The 15,362-nt window shown below is 37.0% G+C and overlaps 1 protein-coding gene across 2 annotated transcripts in view; it reads right to left on the bottom strand.

The window, feature by feature from the left end:
• Window positions 1-15,362, bottom strand: part of CEP83 (centrosomal protein 83kDa) — a 124,079-nt gene that overhangs the window by 4,520 nt on the left and 104,197 nt on the right. For both annotated transcript variants that reach the window (XM_005877022.2, XM_014548341.1), the window contains exons 11-14: window positions 8,730-8,805; window positions 8,365-8,522; window positions 6,680-6,809; window positions 394-497 (exon numbers count right to left, since the gene is read on the bottom strand). In XM_005877022.2, the coding sequence (XP_005877084.1) occupies window positions 394-497; window positions 6,680-6,809; window positions 8,365-8,522; window positions 8,730-8,805 (468 nt within the window). The remainder of the gene's footprint in view (window positions 1-393; window positions 498-6,679; window positions 6,810-8,364; window positions 8,523-8,729; window positions 8,806-15,362) is intronic.

Below are 15,362 nucleotides of genomic sequence, written 5' to 3'. Positions count from 1 at the left end.
ACCAATCAAGAACTGATCTTTGATCCAAATTGTGGCCACAATTTTATACTATGCAATCACTACCACTGTCTTGTCACAACAGCAAGAACTCACACTGCCCCTGGCTGCCAAAGCCAGTGACCGGCCTTTCCTTCCAGTCCCAACCATAACACACACACTGGCATGTGTTAGATACCTGGTTTGAAGTGTGTGTGTGTGTGTGTGTGGGGGGGTGGGGGGGGGGGGGGGAGAAAAAAGGAATAATAAATTAGGAGTATAATGAATAGTTTTAGAATTCTTTTAAATGTATATTTTAAAAGAAAACAAAGTGCATTATGCCCAGAAACCAAGTTCTATAATATCAAAGTGACCACATGGGGTATATATATACATACATACATATAAACACATTACCTATTTAACACCTGATTTTCTGTTTCCAATTCTTCTCTCTTTGCCTCCAAGACTTCCACTTTCTCGTGTAGTCTCTTCAATTTGTTTTCATGAAGAGATTTTCTCTATAAAGAAACAAGATTAGCAAGTGTGTAAATACATGGTTTCTTTCCTATTTGAACAAAACTATATAATAGTGAATATTTTATTCACCAAAACAATTTTATTTAGAGATGAGTATTTTTAGTCACTACTAGGAACCAAGATTAGCAGACTTGAGTCTTACTGAAAATTGCAAAGATAATAAACCACAGATCTATCTCATATTCTCAGTGTGACAAACAGAACTATTATGAATGCCAAACAAGAAAACTGGTATCAATAACTAAATTGCTGCAAATAAAAAAAATCTAAAAACAAAGAAGTCAAACTTTACTAACAAGTTTGCCTGGTACCTGATAAGGAATCATGAGCTCTTGGTTTTTACAGAAGATATCATGTATTTAAAAAAAAAAAAAAAAAAGCTAACCAAAATTTAAAGTTAAAAAATGTTTGCAATTCATAAATTGCTACCAAAACGGTAAATTAAAGGATCAGAAAGCTAACATAGATTATGAGCGCATTTCAGTATAAAAGCATATCTTTCTAAATACTAAAAAAAAAAATAAAAAACTGTACAAAGTGAAATTTTTCTAATAATATGGAAAAATCCATATATAATGCAAAAGTAGTACATGAAAACAAGTACAATTATTTTCAGTTTTATAAAACAGGTTTTTTTTTTGTTTTTTCAGGAAAACACTTATAAATGTTCCATACTCTTTAGTAGTTACAGAACATTAGGTATTTGTTTTCTTACCTTTTTTCCCCCCAGTATAACAGACTTCCAGAAAAATGCATAGAACATAAATTGTAAGGCAAAATGTCAAACCGCAAAGCAAATGGTGTTATTACCTCACAAATCAACAACACTGCTAAACCAGAAGTGCCCCCCCTTCCTCCTGTCAATCTCTATCCACTCTGTCCTCTGAAAAGGTAACCTAATTCACTTCCAAAGCTGTAGTTAAGGTTTTGCCTGTTTTTGAACCTCACATGAATGGAATCATAGTGTACATTCTCTTAAAAATGGCTTTTTTCTTTCACTCAATATTGTGAAAATTATTCATGCTATTGCTTACAGGTACAGTTCATTCATTGCTGCATCCTGTATTCTACTAATGAATATTACATAGTTGTTTTTTTAAATATATTTTATTGATTTTTACAGAGAGGAAGGGAGAGGGATAGAGAGTCAGAAACATCGATGAAAGAGAAACATCCATCAGCTGCCTCCTGCACACTCCCCACTGGGGATGTGCCCGCAACTAAGGTACATGCCCTTGACCGGAATCGAACCTGGGACCCTTGAGTCCGAAGGCCAACGCTCTATCCGCTGAGCCAAACCAGTTAGGGTTACATAGTTTTTTTATATTTACCCAGTCCACTGTTAAGGGTCACCTTGGCTATGTCCAGTTGGGAACTGACTGCTACCGGTATTCTGCCTCATGCTTCCCAATGCCTCCCATCCTCCCGCACTCACAATACTAGCCTGTGCCTCCTCCCTCCACGCTGGCAGAGGAACCACTCTTTTGTTCTGAACCACAATGTCTATCCATCCACCTGCCCAGGTCAAAGAAAGGAATCACACAGTATAAGCTCTTTTGTATCTGGATTTTTACTGTTGTTCAGCACTTTATATGTGTACGTAATGTTATTACATGTCACAGTCCTTTTCCATTGTTATGCTGTCATCCATTTCACAAAGATACCACGTTTTTATACATTCTTCTTCTGATGAAAATTTGAATGTTCCCATTTTGAGACTGCTATGAATAAAGTTTTTCTGAACATGTTTTTGGTGGACATATGTACTCATTTCTCTTGAGAATATACCCAGGAGTGAGTCATTGAGTATACATGTTTGAGCTTTAGTAAATACTGCCAGTTTTCTTAAGTGGTTCTACTAATTACAAGCCCATCAGCAATACATGAGAGTTCCCACTGCTCTACATCCTTGTCAACACTTGGTGTGGTCAGTCTTTTATATTTTAGCTCTTTTGGTGGAGTAGGAGAGTATGTCAATGTAGTTTCGGTTGCATTTTCCTGACATCTAATCAGGGTGATTATGCATATTGGCCATCTGGATACCACTTTTTTGTGAAGTGCCTCTCTCAGTCTTTTGCCTGTTTAAAAAAAAATTTTTTTGCATAATCTGTTTATTGGATTTGTTGGAGTTCTTTATATATTCAGAATATGAATCCTTTGTCAGATATACAGCATGGGGCAAAAGGAGGTTTACAGTTGTATGTGAAACAGTCTGTTCTTGTATTATTATTCTATTATTTCCCATACGGACAACTGTAAACCTCCTTTTGCCCACCCTGTATACACTACAGACTGACATTCTCCTAGTCTGTGGTAATATTTTCTTTCTCTTAAGGGTGTCATTTTGTGTTTTTTAAAAGTTATTAATTTTAATAAAGTCCAAATTATCAACCATTTCTTTTATGGTTAGTGCTTTTTATGTCCTGTTTAAGAAATCTTTACTTCTACCAAGATCTTAAGATCATCTCCCTGTTTTCTTTTAGCAGCTTAATTTTTTTTTAACTTTTTACATTTGTGTCTGTGATTCATTTTTAATCTAACATGGCTGGTTAATAATAACCAACTGATTCACCACACTTTTATTTTTATTTTCTTTTTTTATTATTTTTTTTAAAAATATATTTTATGCTGCCTCCTGCACACTCCCTACTGGGGATGTGCCTGCAACCAAGGTACATGCCCTTGACCGGAATCGAACCTGGGACCCTTGAGTCCACAGGCTGACGCTCTATCCACTGAGCCAAACTGGTCAGGGCTGATTCACCACACTTTTAAAAAAGCACCATCCTTTCCTATTGAAATGCAGTGATACTTTGAGGTAAACCAGGCGTTCATATTCTTGTGGGTCCATTTCTGGTCTCTTCTTCTGTTCTGTTTGTCAATTTGTTTATCCTTATGCCAATACCATGCTATTTTAATTCCTTCAGAATACTTCTGGAAGTCACCCTTCATTTTCATTCCTGTACCCCAAGCCCAAATTCCAAACATCTTACTTCATTTTAAGTTTAGTACAGTGGGGCCTTGACTTACGAGTGTCCCAACTAATGAGTTTTTCGAGATACGAGCCATCTCTCGGCCAATTTTTTGCTTTGAGTTGCGAGCTAAAATTCCAGTTACGAGCCAGCTTCAGATACCCCACCGCTAGTTGGCGCAGCGAACGTCACAGTGAACACCACAACATCAGCCCAGCATCACGTGTCTCACTCGTTCACTTTTTAAGATTTGACATATGAGTAATTTGAGTTACGAGCTCCATCATGGAACGAATTAAACTCGTAAGTCAAGGCCCCACTGTATAATAGCTTCCTAACTGGCCTCCCTGTCTTCAAGATTTCCTCTCTCTGGCACACTAGTTCTGAAACTTTCGTGTGCACACAGATCACCAGGGAGTGATAACATTCTTTAGGTATTGCATGTTACCTTATTTCTCCAATTAGGTTATATGGTCATCAGAGCAGGAGTCAATCCTGGCATTTATTTTCCCCTCGGCATAACTCTAGGCTGCACAACACAGTCAACAGATATTTTATAACTTTGAGCCTATGGTGCATTTTTTTATAAGCCAGTCATAACAGTATCTAACCAAGACTTATTTCAGAGAGATATACCTTAGAATAAAAATGACGAGTTGTCACTTCAAGTGCTTCAAAAGGAAAAGCACAACTCATTGTGTTCATACCAAGAGATCTCTCTGTAAAGTCGCACTTTAACAATGTGTGGAGAAACGATAAAGAAGAGCCTCCCAACTCAAGGTGCCTGGTCAAGCTTTTCCAAACAAATCACAGCAAATATTATTACCAAAGACTCTACCAGAAACACTTACCAGAAATAACACAAGCTTTGTGCTTAGGAGGTTGGAATCACAAATAAACAGTGAGCCATCTTATCCAGCCTGGGGGAAAATAAAGCTGCTGTTCCCCAGCTAGAAGAACCTCTCACAGGAAAGTAACTCTAAAGGATTATGATTTCTGCCCTGGAGTTAATATTTTGTGACTTATTTTCGTCTTAATGCATAAGAAACTTATGATTTGTGTCATTTAAAGGATCCAAAAATCTGTTGCACTCTTATGAATCATTATTTAATCTTACAGCCAAAATTTTCATATAGAAGCAGTATAGGGTTTGAGTTAAATTATTTTTCTAGTGATTATTCTGCCATAGAAAATAATACTTATGTGTATTATGGCTACCAAGAAGAGAAAAACAAAGCATCTGGAATAAAAGAAAGTGGGAAATTAAAAGAGTAACGGTGCAAAAAGAGCACAGGCTTGAGAATAGGAAGATGTAGGTGTTAGTCATGGCAATGATTCTAGTAGTCAAATGATCTTGGCTACCTACCACTTCAGGTTCCTAATCTGTAAAGACTATCTCTGAGTGCTAAAGTCCTCCCAGCCCTAAAATTGTATCTACTTAAAAGTTGTCAGTATTTAGGGCAGTGTCCCACGTGATGGAACACATCTGGGTCATAATTATTCACTCAGTTGAGCTTAATAATTTCTATGACTTCAAACCATAATCCACACATTTTGAAAAGTGAAATGGATATTTATTATGTGCACACCCATTACTTGATAGGCATTACAGTAGAAAAATAATTCATACAAGGTCACAATATTAACGAAAGGGTTATTTTGCAGGCTTCTTAAATAAAACCTCCTCTCTTTCTGGTATACCTGCGATTAGTTGATAATCTCTCTCACCACTGGATGTCACTTTTGCTCCAAAAGAAGTCAACCCAAACTAATCTCAACAATTAGAAGCTGATCTCTAAGATACTTTTCTCTAAAACCTCAACACAAAAATTTCTCTGTGAAAGATCAAATCAGCTCTTATAATTTCTAGTGACTTCCAGCTAACATCTGGCTTCCGAGGCTTCTAGGCTTCAAACAGTACAAGAAAGCATAAATACTTTCTAAGATCATCCCAAGCCATAATAAACTGCACTGAAACCCCAGCAATACCCATAGGATACACAATACTTTCATGGCCTGAAAGAAAAAAAAGTGATATACAAAGGGAAAAACAACAACACAAGTCTTTATATTTGAGTATAAAACACTGGAATTCCCATTTGTAAATGCTGTTTTCTAATCTCAATATCACACTACTTTTAGCATTATGGGAAGAAAAAAGCAATATTCAGAATCCACAAACATAGGGAAGTAATAACTTTTAGACTTCTCATGTTATAACTATCAGAAGGCATTTGGTAGTTATAGCTAATACATAAATAGGTGACTAGGAACTGTGTCCTCAGGTTTCCCAATCAAAATATGTAAATAATTTATAGTTCTCTTCTCTTATGCAAATGTGAACAGCTAACCTTTCAGATATTGACACTGGTGTGGCTATGCCTATAAGCACCTTGCTCTCATCTCAGACCTTCTTACCTCCCAAAGCAAATGCCATGACTAAGGGAACTTATCAAATGGAGACATATTAAATCAACCCCAACTCCAACACACATGCACCACTTTTGTTGGAATAACTGCTAAATCACTGCCACAGTGAGTCGTGGTTACTAAAGGGGTCATGCTATACTCCTTGGGTTTGTTGAAGTAGAGAAAAAGTTGACATCACTGCCTTAGGTGAATCATCTCACTACATCATTTCCAGGATGCCCTGAACTATTTATAAGAAAATAAATTATTAGGTTCTGGGGAAAATAGGCCTGCAAAAGGGAAACTTAAAAAGAGGGTGGCTGTTGGAACTATCATGGCTGTCTCAGAAGCCGGGGGTGGGGGTGGGGGGGAGGTGGTTCTAGTTCCTCCTGTAGGGCAAGGAGGTACTTGCTCCTATATTCCTGAGTTGGAAACAAAAAAGCATTTTAACCACAAAAGCAATGTTACAAGTATTAGTTAAGCTGAAACAGGCAGAATGAGTTAAATAAGACTCGTGTAGGCTGTTCTAGAAACTTGATCACTGAAAAACAGTCTGTGAAAAAATGCATGTTGGCTCTGAAAAACTGACCTGTACACAAAATTTAGAAATAAATCTGTTGAGCAGTTTGGATTTTCCCAATTTATCTCTGCAAGGTTGAAAGCAAAATGTCATATTTAAGTACTAAACCAGTAAAATCTCAGTTTTCATTGTACATCTTATTCTCCTAAAATAGTTAATTATGTTTTACTCTGTAGAAATCACTCTAATAAGAATCACTTGCCTTTTTCTGGGCAATTGCAGCTCGCTGCAGTTTCTCTTTAGCTTGATTATACTTTTCTTCTCGGTCTGTGATACGTTCATGAAGCTTTTGCTTTTCTTCCAGCCACTGGATCTGTTTCTCTTCCAATGTCCTGTCAGAAGAATGTAAGCAAAACATGGACATTAACTCTCAGGATTAAACAGATATCATCCCAAGTAAAATCAAACTTAATACCTATGTGGCATTCAGAAGACTAATTTAGATATTTGAAGTGAAAAATATATTGTTTTACTCAATGAATAAAGACATTTTTCTTTGAGGGTTTTCAGAATAGTATGGCCAGAGAGAAATTTAAAGGGCCTTCTTCCATAAATGTCTTTTTATTATTATTATTAAAAGAATTCAAAAGTCTATAAAGTTCATTCTCTAGAAATAGAAAACGTATTACCTCAGACCACTGTATATTGTCAAAGGGTGTTTGTAACTAGTTCCCAAAACACATTCAATGTGGAATTATCATTGAAAAGAAATAGTTGTACATAAAGAAAAAAAGCAAACTCTACTTTTCAACTTCTAGTTGTGCTTTTTCAGCTTGGCTTCTTAAATTTCGGCACTCCTGTTTTAACCTCTCCACCATTTCCTTCAGTATTTGGTTTGAATTCAGCAATTCATTCTCTGACTGTGTAAGTGAGGTCACTTGGATCTGCAAACTACTGATTTGCTTAAAAGAAAAGAAGATAAATGTTAAGGCCACTAAACAAATTTAGTAGAGTATAAGGGCGGCAGAGGATACTAAACATCCTCCCTCACAAATATCCCACCCAGCTAATGTGCCCTTGAGGACACCCTGAAATGAAATAAGCTTCAAGACATAGATTTTAAAAAGCCCTTTAAAAAAATAAAGCAAAATGTTTGCTAAATAGCATACCTGTTTCAGGTCAGAATTTTCATTTTTCTCTTTCTCTGCATTTTCAATATTCACAATTTGTTGTTGAAGTTTTAACCTAAAAATCAAACCCAATAAAAGACATTATTAAGGATCCACAGTTCATATATTTTACTGAATTGGGTAATCATTTTACTGAGTGCCTTTATTAACAGTAGACATTGTGAAATCTGGTAGATAAATGATAAAGATTTTGACTTCAGGCAGTCAAGTTGTGTTCACATATAAATAAAATTTAACATAAATTTCTGCTTTTGCTATGAAAAAATTTATAAACTATTGGCATAGAGAAGAGGAGAAATCAGGTCTGTCTAGAAAGATAAGAAAACTACCTGAAAATTAAAATCTGATGGGCAGATTTTAATGAACACAGGAAACAGCCTGAGCTGTCTTTGGTGGACAAGTGTACAATGTGTTGTAAGCCACCAGAAAGCAGTCCAGTTTTGGAGAAGCCACTTTACAACCAGATAGTAACTGACAATTTACAAAATGCCTTCAGCTGCACTGCTACTTGCACTTTCACTCTCCTAGGTTAGGGAGCTCCAAAATGTATCCTAATGACCACCATGTCATAATATAACAGGCATTTAATTAAGGTTGGCCAATTTTAATTGTAATTTCTCACAATAAATCTATGCGCATAAGAGTCATCTTATTTATTTTGTCAAAGGGTGTTTGTAACTAGTTCCCAAAACACATTCAATGTGGAATTATCATTGAAAAGAAATAGTTGTACATAAAGAAAAAAAGCAAACTCTACTTTTCAACTTCTAGTTGTGCTTTTTCAGCTTGGCTTCTTAAATTTCGGCACTCCTGTTTTAACCTCTCCACCATTTCCTTCAGTATTTGGTTTGAATTCAGCAATTCATTCTCTGACTGTGTAAGTGAGGTCACTTGGATCTGCAAACTACTGATTTGCTTAAAAGAAAAGAAGATAAATGTTAAGGCCACTAAACAAATTTAGTAGAGTATAAGGGCGGCAGAGGATACTAAACATCCTCCCTCACAAATATCCCACCCAGCTAATGTGCCCTTGAGGACACCCTGAAATGAAATAAGCTTCAAGACATAGATTTTAAAAAGCCCTTTAAAAAAATAAAGCAAAATGTTTGCTAAATAGCATACCTGTTTCAGGTCAGAATTTTCATTTTTCTCTTTCTCTGCATTTTCAATATTCACAATTTGTTGTTGAAGTTTTAACCTAAAAATCAAACCCAATAAAAGACATTATTAAGGATCCACAGTTCATATATTTTACTGAATTGGGTAATCATTTTACTGAGTGCCTTTATTAACAGTAGACATTGTGAAATCTGGTAGATAAATGATAAAGATTTTGACTTCAGGCAGTCAAGTTGTGTTCACATATAAATAAAATTTAACATAAATTTCTGCTTTTGCTATGAAAAAATTTATAAACTATTGGCATAGAGAAGAGGAGAAATCAGGTCTGTCTAGAAAGATAAGAAAAATACCTGAAAATTAAAATCTGATGGGCAGATTTTAATGAACACAGGAAACAGCCTGAGCTGTCTTTGGTGGACAAGTGTACAATGTGTTGTAAGCCACCAGAAAGCAGTCCAGTTTTGGAGAAGCCACTTTACAACCAGATAGTAACTGACAATTTACAAAATGCCTTCAGCTGCACTGCTACTTGCACTTTCACTCTCCTAGGTTAGGGAGCTCCAAAATGTATCCTAATGACCACCATGTCATAATATAACAGGCATTTAATTAAGGTTGGCCAATTTTAATTGTAATTTCTCACAATAAATCTATGCGCATAAGAGTCATCTTTATTATTCCAATTTTACAGATAAAAAGATTGAAGTTTAACCAAGTTAGGCCAAATCACATAGCTACCAAGTCAAAGGACCGAGGTCTTCCAACATCCAAGTTAGTGTCCCCCTCTCCCACTTCATTATGTGGCAATTTTACTGATTTAAAAGAAAACTGTCTAGTACAGGACAACATGCTATATTCTATTAAATATATTGAGTTTTCATCCCTGAGATGAATAAACACACAATTTGTATCCTCTTCAAAAGGAATATGTTCTCAGAACATCGCAGGTGATCAAATGACTAACCTCCTGAGAAAGACTTTATGCTAATTAGGCTTGAAAGATAGGCCCTCAACCTCTCCTTTTTTTTTTTAATTTAAATATATTTTATTGATATTTTACAGAGAGGAAAGGAGAGGGATAGAGAGTTAGAAACATCGATGAGAGAGAAATATCGACCAGCTGCCTCCTGCACACCCCCTACTGGGGATGTGCACGCAACCTAGGCATATGCCCTTGACCGGAATTGAACCTGGGACCTTTCAGTCCACAGGCCGACGCTCTATCCACTGAGCCAAACTGGTTAGGGCTCAACCTCTCCATTTTTAAAACCCTTCAAACACTTATCTCAAATATAATTCATTTGGTACTTATTTTTAGTTTGGCATTATCAATATTTATCAATCCAATTAGAACTGCTGATTGGAAAGACAACATTCTCAAAGGTGCACGGCTGTGTTTTAAACACTAATAAAAATTCAATAAACGTTTGCAGATGGATTGAATGAATCAACCTAAATCTGGGATTAGAAGTTTAAATGTGTAAAATGACTGGACAATATGACATGGAAGAAACCACTAGACCCACTGCTTTCTGAGGTATTTACATACAAATGATGGAAACAATGGATCTAAAGCAAGCTTATCCAACATGTGGGCCTGCCTGCCGTGAGTCTGACATGCTTGATCTAAAGGAAGAGGGCCAGTCTTTCTCTTGCTTTGCTCCTTTGACAGTATTAGTCATGCTATCTGGTAATATTAGCTAAATTATTACTCTCTCAAACTTTCTATGCATTTCTCCCCTTAAAAGTTTATGAATGTTATTAACTTTGTAGTTAGATTACAAGTTAATGGAGGTTTCTTTCTACAAAACCTTGAAGATGAAAATAAAGGAGAAAAAACTGTGGGTCTTAGCCCAGGTCCAAAGTTAGAAAAGTTAGGCCCCAAATTATTTTAGCTCTGGTAGAGATTTTGGATATACTTGATAAATCAATAGAAACAAGACCCAGTTACAAGAACCATTTGTAGCCTAAATGCTTTCTAAATAAGTTATGTAGATATTAAGAGAAACAACTAAACCTACATTCAAAAATTGAAGCCAAAGAAACCAATGCCAAAGAGCACTTGACTATTAAGACACAAAAGGAATAAGAGCATCACCTCTATGGTTAAATATAAGAAACAACACACAGTTTTCTTCAGTTGGCTTTGCTGAAGCAGTGATGGGTTATAATCTACAACTGATAAGAGATTTCTAAATTTTTATTGTTGATAGTATTACAGATATCCCCCAATTTTCCCTCCCCTTCATCTCCCTCCTCCCAGCTCCTGCCCCACCCCAGGCCTTCACCACACTATTGTCTGTGTCCATTGGTTATGCATATATGTATATGAGTTCTTTGGTTAATCTTTTCCCATCTCCTCCCCTAACTCCATCCCCCTCTCAGCTCCCCTCTGAGATATGTCAGTCTGTTCCATGCCTCCATGTCTCTGGACCTATTTTGTTCACCAGTTTATTATATTCATTAGATTCCACTTATAAGTGAGATCATGTCATATTTGTCTTTCTCTGACTAGTTTGTTTCACTCAGCATAATACTCTCCAGGTTCCTCCATGCTATCTCAAAGGGTAAGAGATCCTTCTTTTTTACAGCTGCATAGTATTTCATGGTGTAATGTGCCACAGCTGTTTTATCTACTCATCTACTAGTGGGCATTTGGGTTGTTTCCAGATCTTAGCTATTGTAAATAACGCTGCTATGAACATAGGGGTGCAAATATTCTTTCTGATGAGTGTTTCAGACTTCTTAGGATAAATTCCTAGAAGTGGGATCGCTTGGTCAAACAGTAGTTCCATTTTTAATTTTCTGAGTAAATTCCACACTGTTCCATAGTGGCTACACCAATCTGCATTCCACCAGCAGGGTACTAGTTCCCTTTTCTCCACATCCTCGCCAGCACTTGTTATTAATATATTACAGGAGAAAATCAGTCCATGATTTAACTTAACATCATTAAAGTTAGAATTCTAAAGGTTAATGGAATTTAACAAAAAGTAACTTGAATAGGAATAATCAGGGTTTAGAAATATGTTCAATGATCTAAAAATCACAATAATGAAAGAGTTCAAAACATATTATTTCACAATGCTACCGATTTAGGAATAAAGTACAGTATTTCCTTTTTTAATATATTTTTATTGATTTCAGAGAGGAAGGGAGAGAGAGAGAGATAGAAACATCAATGATGAAGAGAATCATTGATTGGCTGCCTCCTGCACACCCCCTACTGGGGATCAAGCCCACAACTAGGGCATGTGCCCTTGACCAGAATTGAACCTGGGCCCCTTCATCCTGCAGGCCGACACTCTATCCACTGAGCCAAACCAGCTATGGCTAAAATACAGTATTTCTTGATTAGAAGGTTTGAATATTCAAAGTGTGTTACAATTAGTCAAAATAAAATAATCTTTAGCCCTAGCTGGTTTGGCTCAGTGGATGGAGCGTCAGCCTGCAGACTGAAGAGTCCAGGGTTTGATTCCGGTCAAGGGCACATACCTTGGTTGCAGGCTCAATTCCCAGCCCTGGTCGAGGCATGTGCAGGAGGCAACCAATCGATGTGTGTCTCTCACATCAGTGTTTCTCTCTGTCTCTCGCTCTCCCTTCCACTCTCTCTAAAAATCAATGGAAAAATATCCTTGGGTAAGGATTAACAACAACAACAAAATACTAATTTTTATAACAGAAGTACAAAGTACAGAAGAAAGTACACTTAATTCTCATTAGATCAGTAAAGGCTACATAAGAAAAATGCAATTTGAAATGGATCCTGAAGACAAAATAAGAGTCTGAGGTAGAGAAATTAATGATTTAAGCAAACAAGAGGACAACTAATGAAGCAAAACTACAGAGCAAATGAAGAGGGTGGGATAGAACACTATGTATTTTGGAAGCAAAGGGAGAAAGGATATCTTCACAAAAACAGAAAGGGAAGAGAGAATGATGAAGATACAGAAGTTCTCAAATAGTGAGAAGCTGAAAGAATTCATATCCAGACATCTTTGCTCAGGTACAAATGAGAGCACAGTGGAACAGTGGACAAAGAGTTTCCACTGAGAGGCAAGGTAGCCAGGCTAACAGACTGGAAGAAGGAAAACAAAACAAAACACAAATGTACAAGAACTACCAGTTTCAATATCTTCAGTGAGAATAGAGTAAATAATAGAAAACAAATTGTTTTTAAAGTGATCAATTCTAAGGGATGACAAGGTATGATGGCTAAGTGTAGGGCTACTAAGGTAGAATAAAGATAGAGAATTCAACCTGGCTGGTTGCTTAGTGGTTAGAGCGTCAGCCCATGGACCTAAGGATTTGCTTCCCATCATGGGCAGGTACCTCAGTTGCAGGTTTGATCCCAGGCCGTCAGGGCACAGGCGAGAGGCAACCAGTCGATGTGTCTCTCTCACAGATGTTTCTCTCTCTCAGCCTTCCTCCCTCCCTTCCACTTTCTCTCTAAAGATCAACGGGAAAAATATCCTTGGGTGAGGATTTAAAAAACAGAATTCCAGAGTGAACATAAAATAGACTATAAACAAAGGTGTTGGATGTGTCAACAATACAGATGTACTCACTAAGAATGAAAGCAAAGGATAGAAAATAGAAAAAAGCTGAGCCAGAAGCCACGGTCCTCAGTGACTGCTGGGGAATATCCTGTAGGTCCGTAAATGGACAGAAAGATAGATAGGGTAAGATGGATGCAACGACTATCACAGAAAAAAAACATTTTAACCAAAGTTAGTCACTAGTCTAAAAACAACAGTGGGGTTCGGAAATACTGATTCCCTTTTTTGGTCCCTAGTTGCAGGAGAGAGTAAGGAGGCCCTGGCAGGTGGCTCAGTTGGTTGGAGTATCGATCTGTTCACCAAAAGTTTGTGGGTTTGATTCCTACTCAGGGCTCATACTTAGGTTTTGTGTTCATTCTGTCAGGGTACGTACAGGAGGCAAACAATCTTGATATCCCTCCCCTCCCCTCCTCTCCCCTTCCCCTTCCTCTTCTTCTTCCTCTCTCTCTCTCTCTTTCTCTTCCTCTCGCTCTCTCTCTCTCTCTCTCTCTCTCTCGCTTTCCCTCACTCCCTCCTTCCCTCTGTCTAGAAATTAATGAAAGCATATCCTCCGGTGAGGATTTTTAAAAAAAAAGGTTGCCAGGTAATATGCCATCAGGACAAAGTCAGGTTTCAGTAGGGGGTGTTTAGAAAAATGTGGAGATTGTAAAAAATTTATTGGAATGGAACAGGGATTTCAGAGGTTACAGCAAAAATTGTTAGGAGGAGAGCTTTAATGAGTTGGTGGTGGGAGCAGTCAAAAGGTGAAGGATGAATAAGTTGGGGAATGAGAAAGTATGTGATCAAGTACTTTATATTTCAAAAGTAGTTATGGAGAAAATGGAAGTAGAAATAGTAGGTAGACAGGACAGCCAAGGAACAACAGCGAATACAGCTGTGGAAAAGTTATAAATGGAAACAGTTGGAATAACAGTGAGATGGAGCTCTTCCAAGCTCTCTGCACAGTACAGGATAGCCAATTGTGATCATTACTGCCCAGGTTTTCTGTGGCAGGCAGCTGATATGCGTCATTTCAACGTTCAACAGATGTTTACTGAGTGCCTACAAATGCTGGGCCGTGTCGCAAATATATCAGTGCAAAAACAAAGAACCTGTATTCTTAAGGAGTTTATGCTCCAACCATGCTATCTGAGCTTTCTTTCTTTTTTAAAATACATTTTTATTGATTTCAGAGAGGAAAGGAGGAGGAGAATCATTGACTGGATGCCTCCTGAACAATCAGGGATGGAGCCCAAAACCCGGGCATATGCCCTGACTGGGAATCGAACCGTGACCTCCTGGTTCAACCAATGAGCCACCACAGCCAGGCTGAGCTTTCTTTAATAGTGAAAATGTTCTATAATGTGCACCATCCAATATGTTGCATATTTGAAATGTGGCTACTGTAAACAATTTCTTAAATTTTTAATTAATTTAAAATTAGATTTAAATAGCTATTGTATTACTAGCTATATGTAGCTATTGTATTACTAACCCAGGGGTGGGTATGTAAACCAGACCCAAATCCTTTTCTAGATGTTTCTAACTTGATTCATCAAGTAAAAATTCTGTTTTCTTTGATCTCAAAATATAGACTTGACCTCACAGAGAAAGCAGTAGTAGAAAAGCACACACACAAGTTAGAAGAGAGGAGGAAGACCTCAGACCTGAGGAGAGAAGCCGCTCTTATCTGAGTTCCTAAATAAAGGCATCCATGAGACCAGCATAATCCTTGTCCTTTCCACAGTTTAAGTCAGCCAATAAAGTCCCCTTTTTTGCTTCAGTTAATTGGGGCTGGGTTACTGTCATAACCAAAAATTGACTAGATTATCTTATTTTAAATCCTGTCATTTTTACATGTTTTTAATTTACAGGTAACTTTATAAATTTTACAAACAAATTGTAAGGTGGGGCAATCTTGTGAAATACAGGCTACTGTTAGAATAGTAATTTTATTATTCAGATTAGTGGTGAAGAAACCACTTTAATGAAAACAAGAAACTGGTATTTAATTAATGTTTGTTTGTTTGTTTGTTTGTTTATTTATTTATTTATTTACTAGAGGCCCGGTGCACAAAAATTTGTGCACTGGGGG

The sequence above is a fragment of the Myotis brandtii genome, unplaced genomic scaffold, assembly GCF_000412655.1.
Source record: "Myotis brandtii unplaced genomic scaffold, ASM41265v1 scaffold504, whole genome shotgun sequence".
Lineage (NCBI taxonomy): Eukaryota > Metazoa > Chordata > Mammalia > Chiroptera > Vespertilionidae > Myotis > Myotis brandtii.
This window is presented reverse-complemented; position numbering and strand designations above follow the sequence as displayed.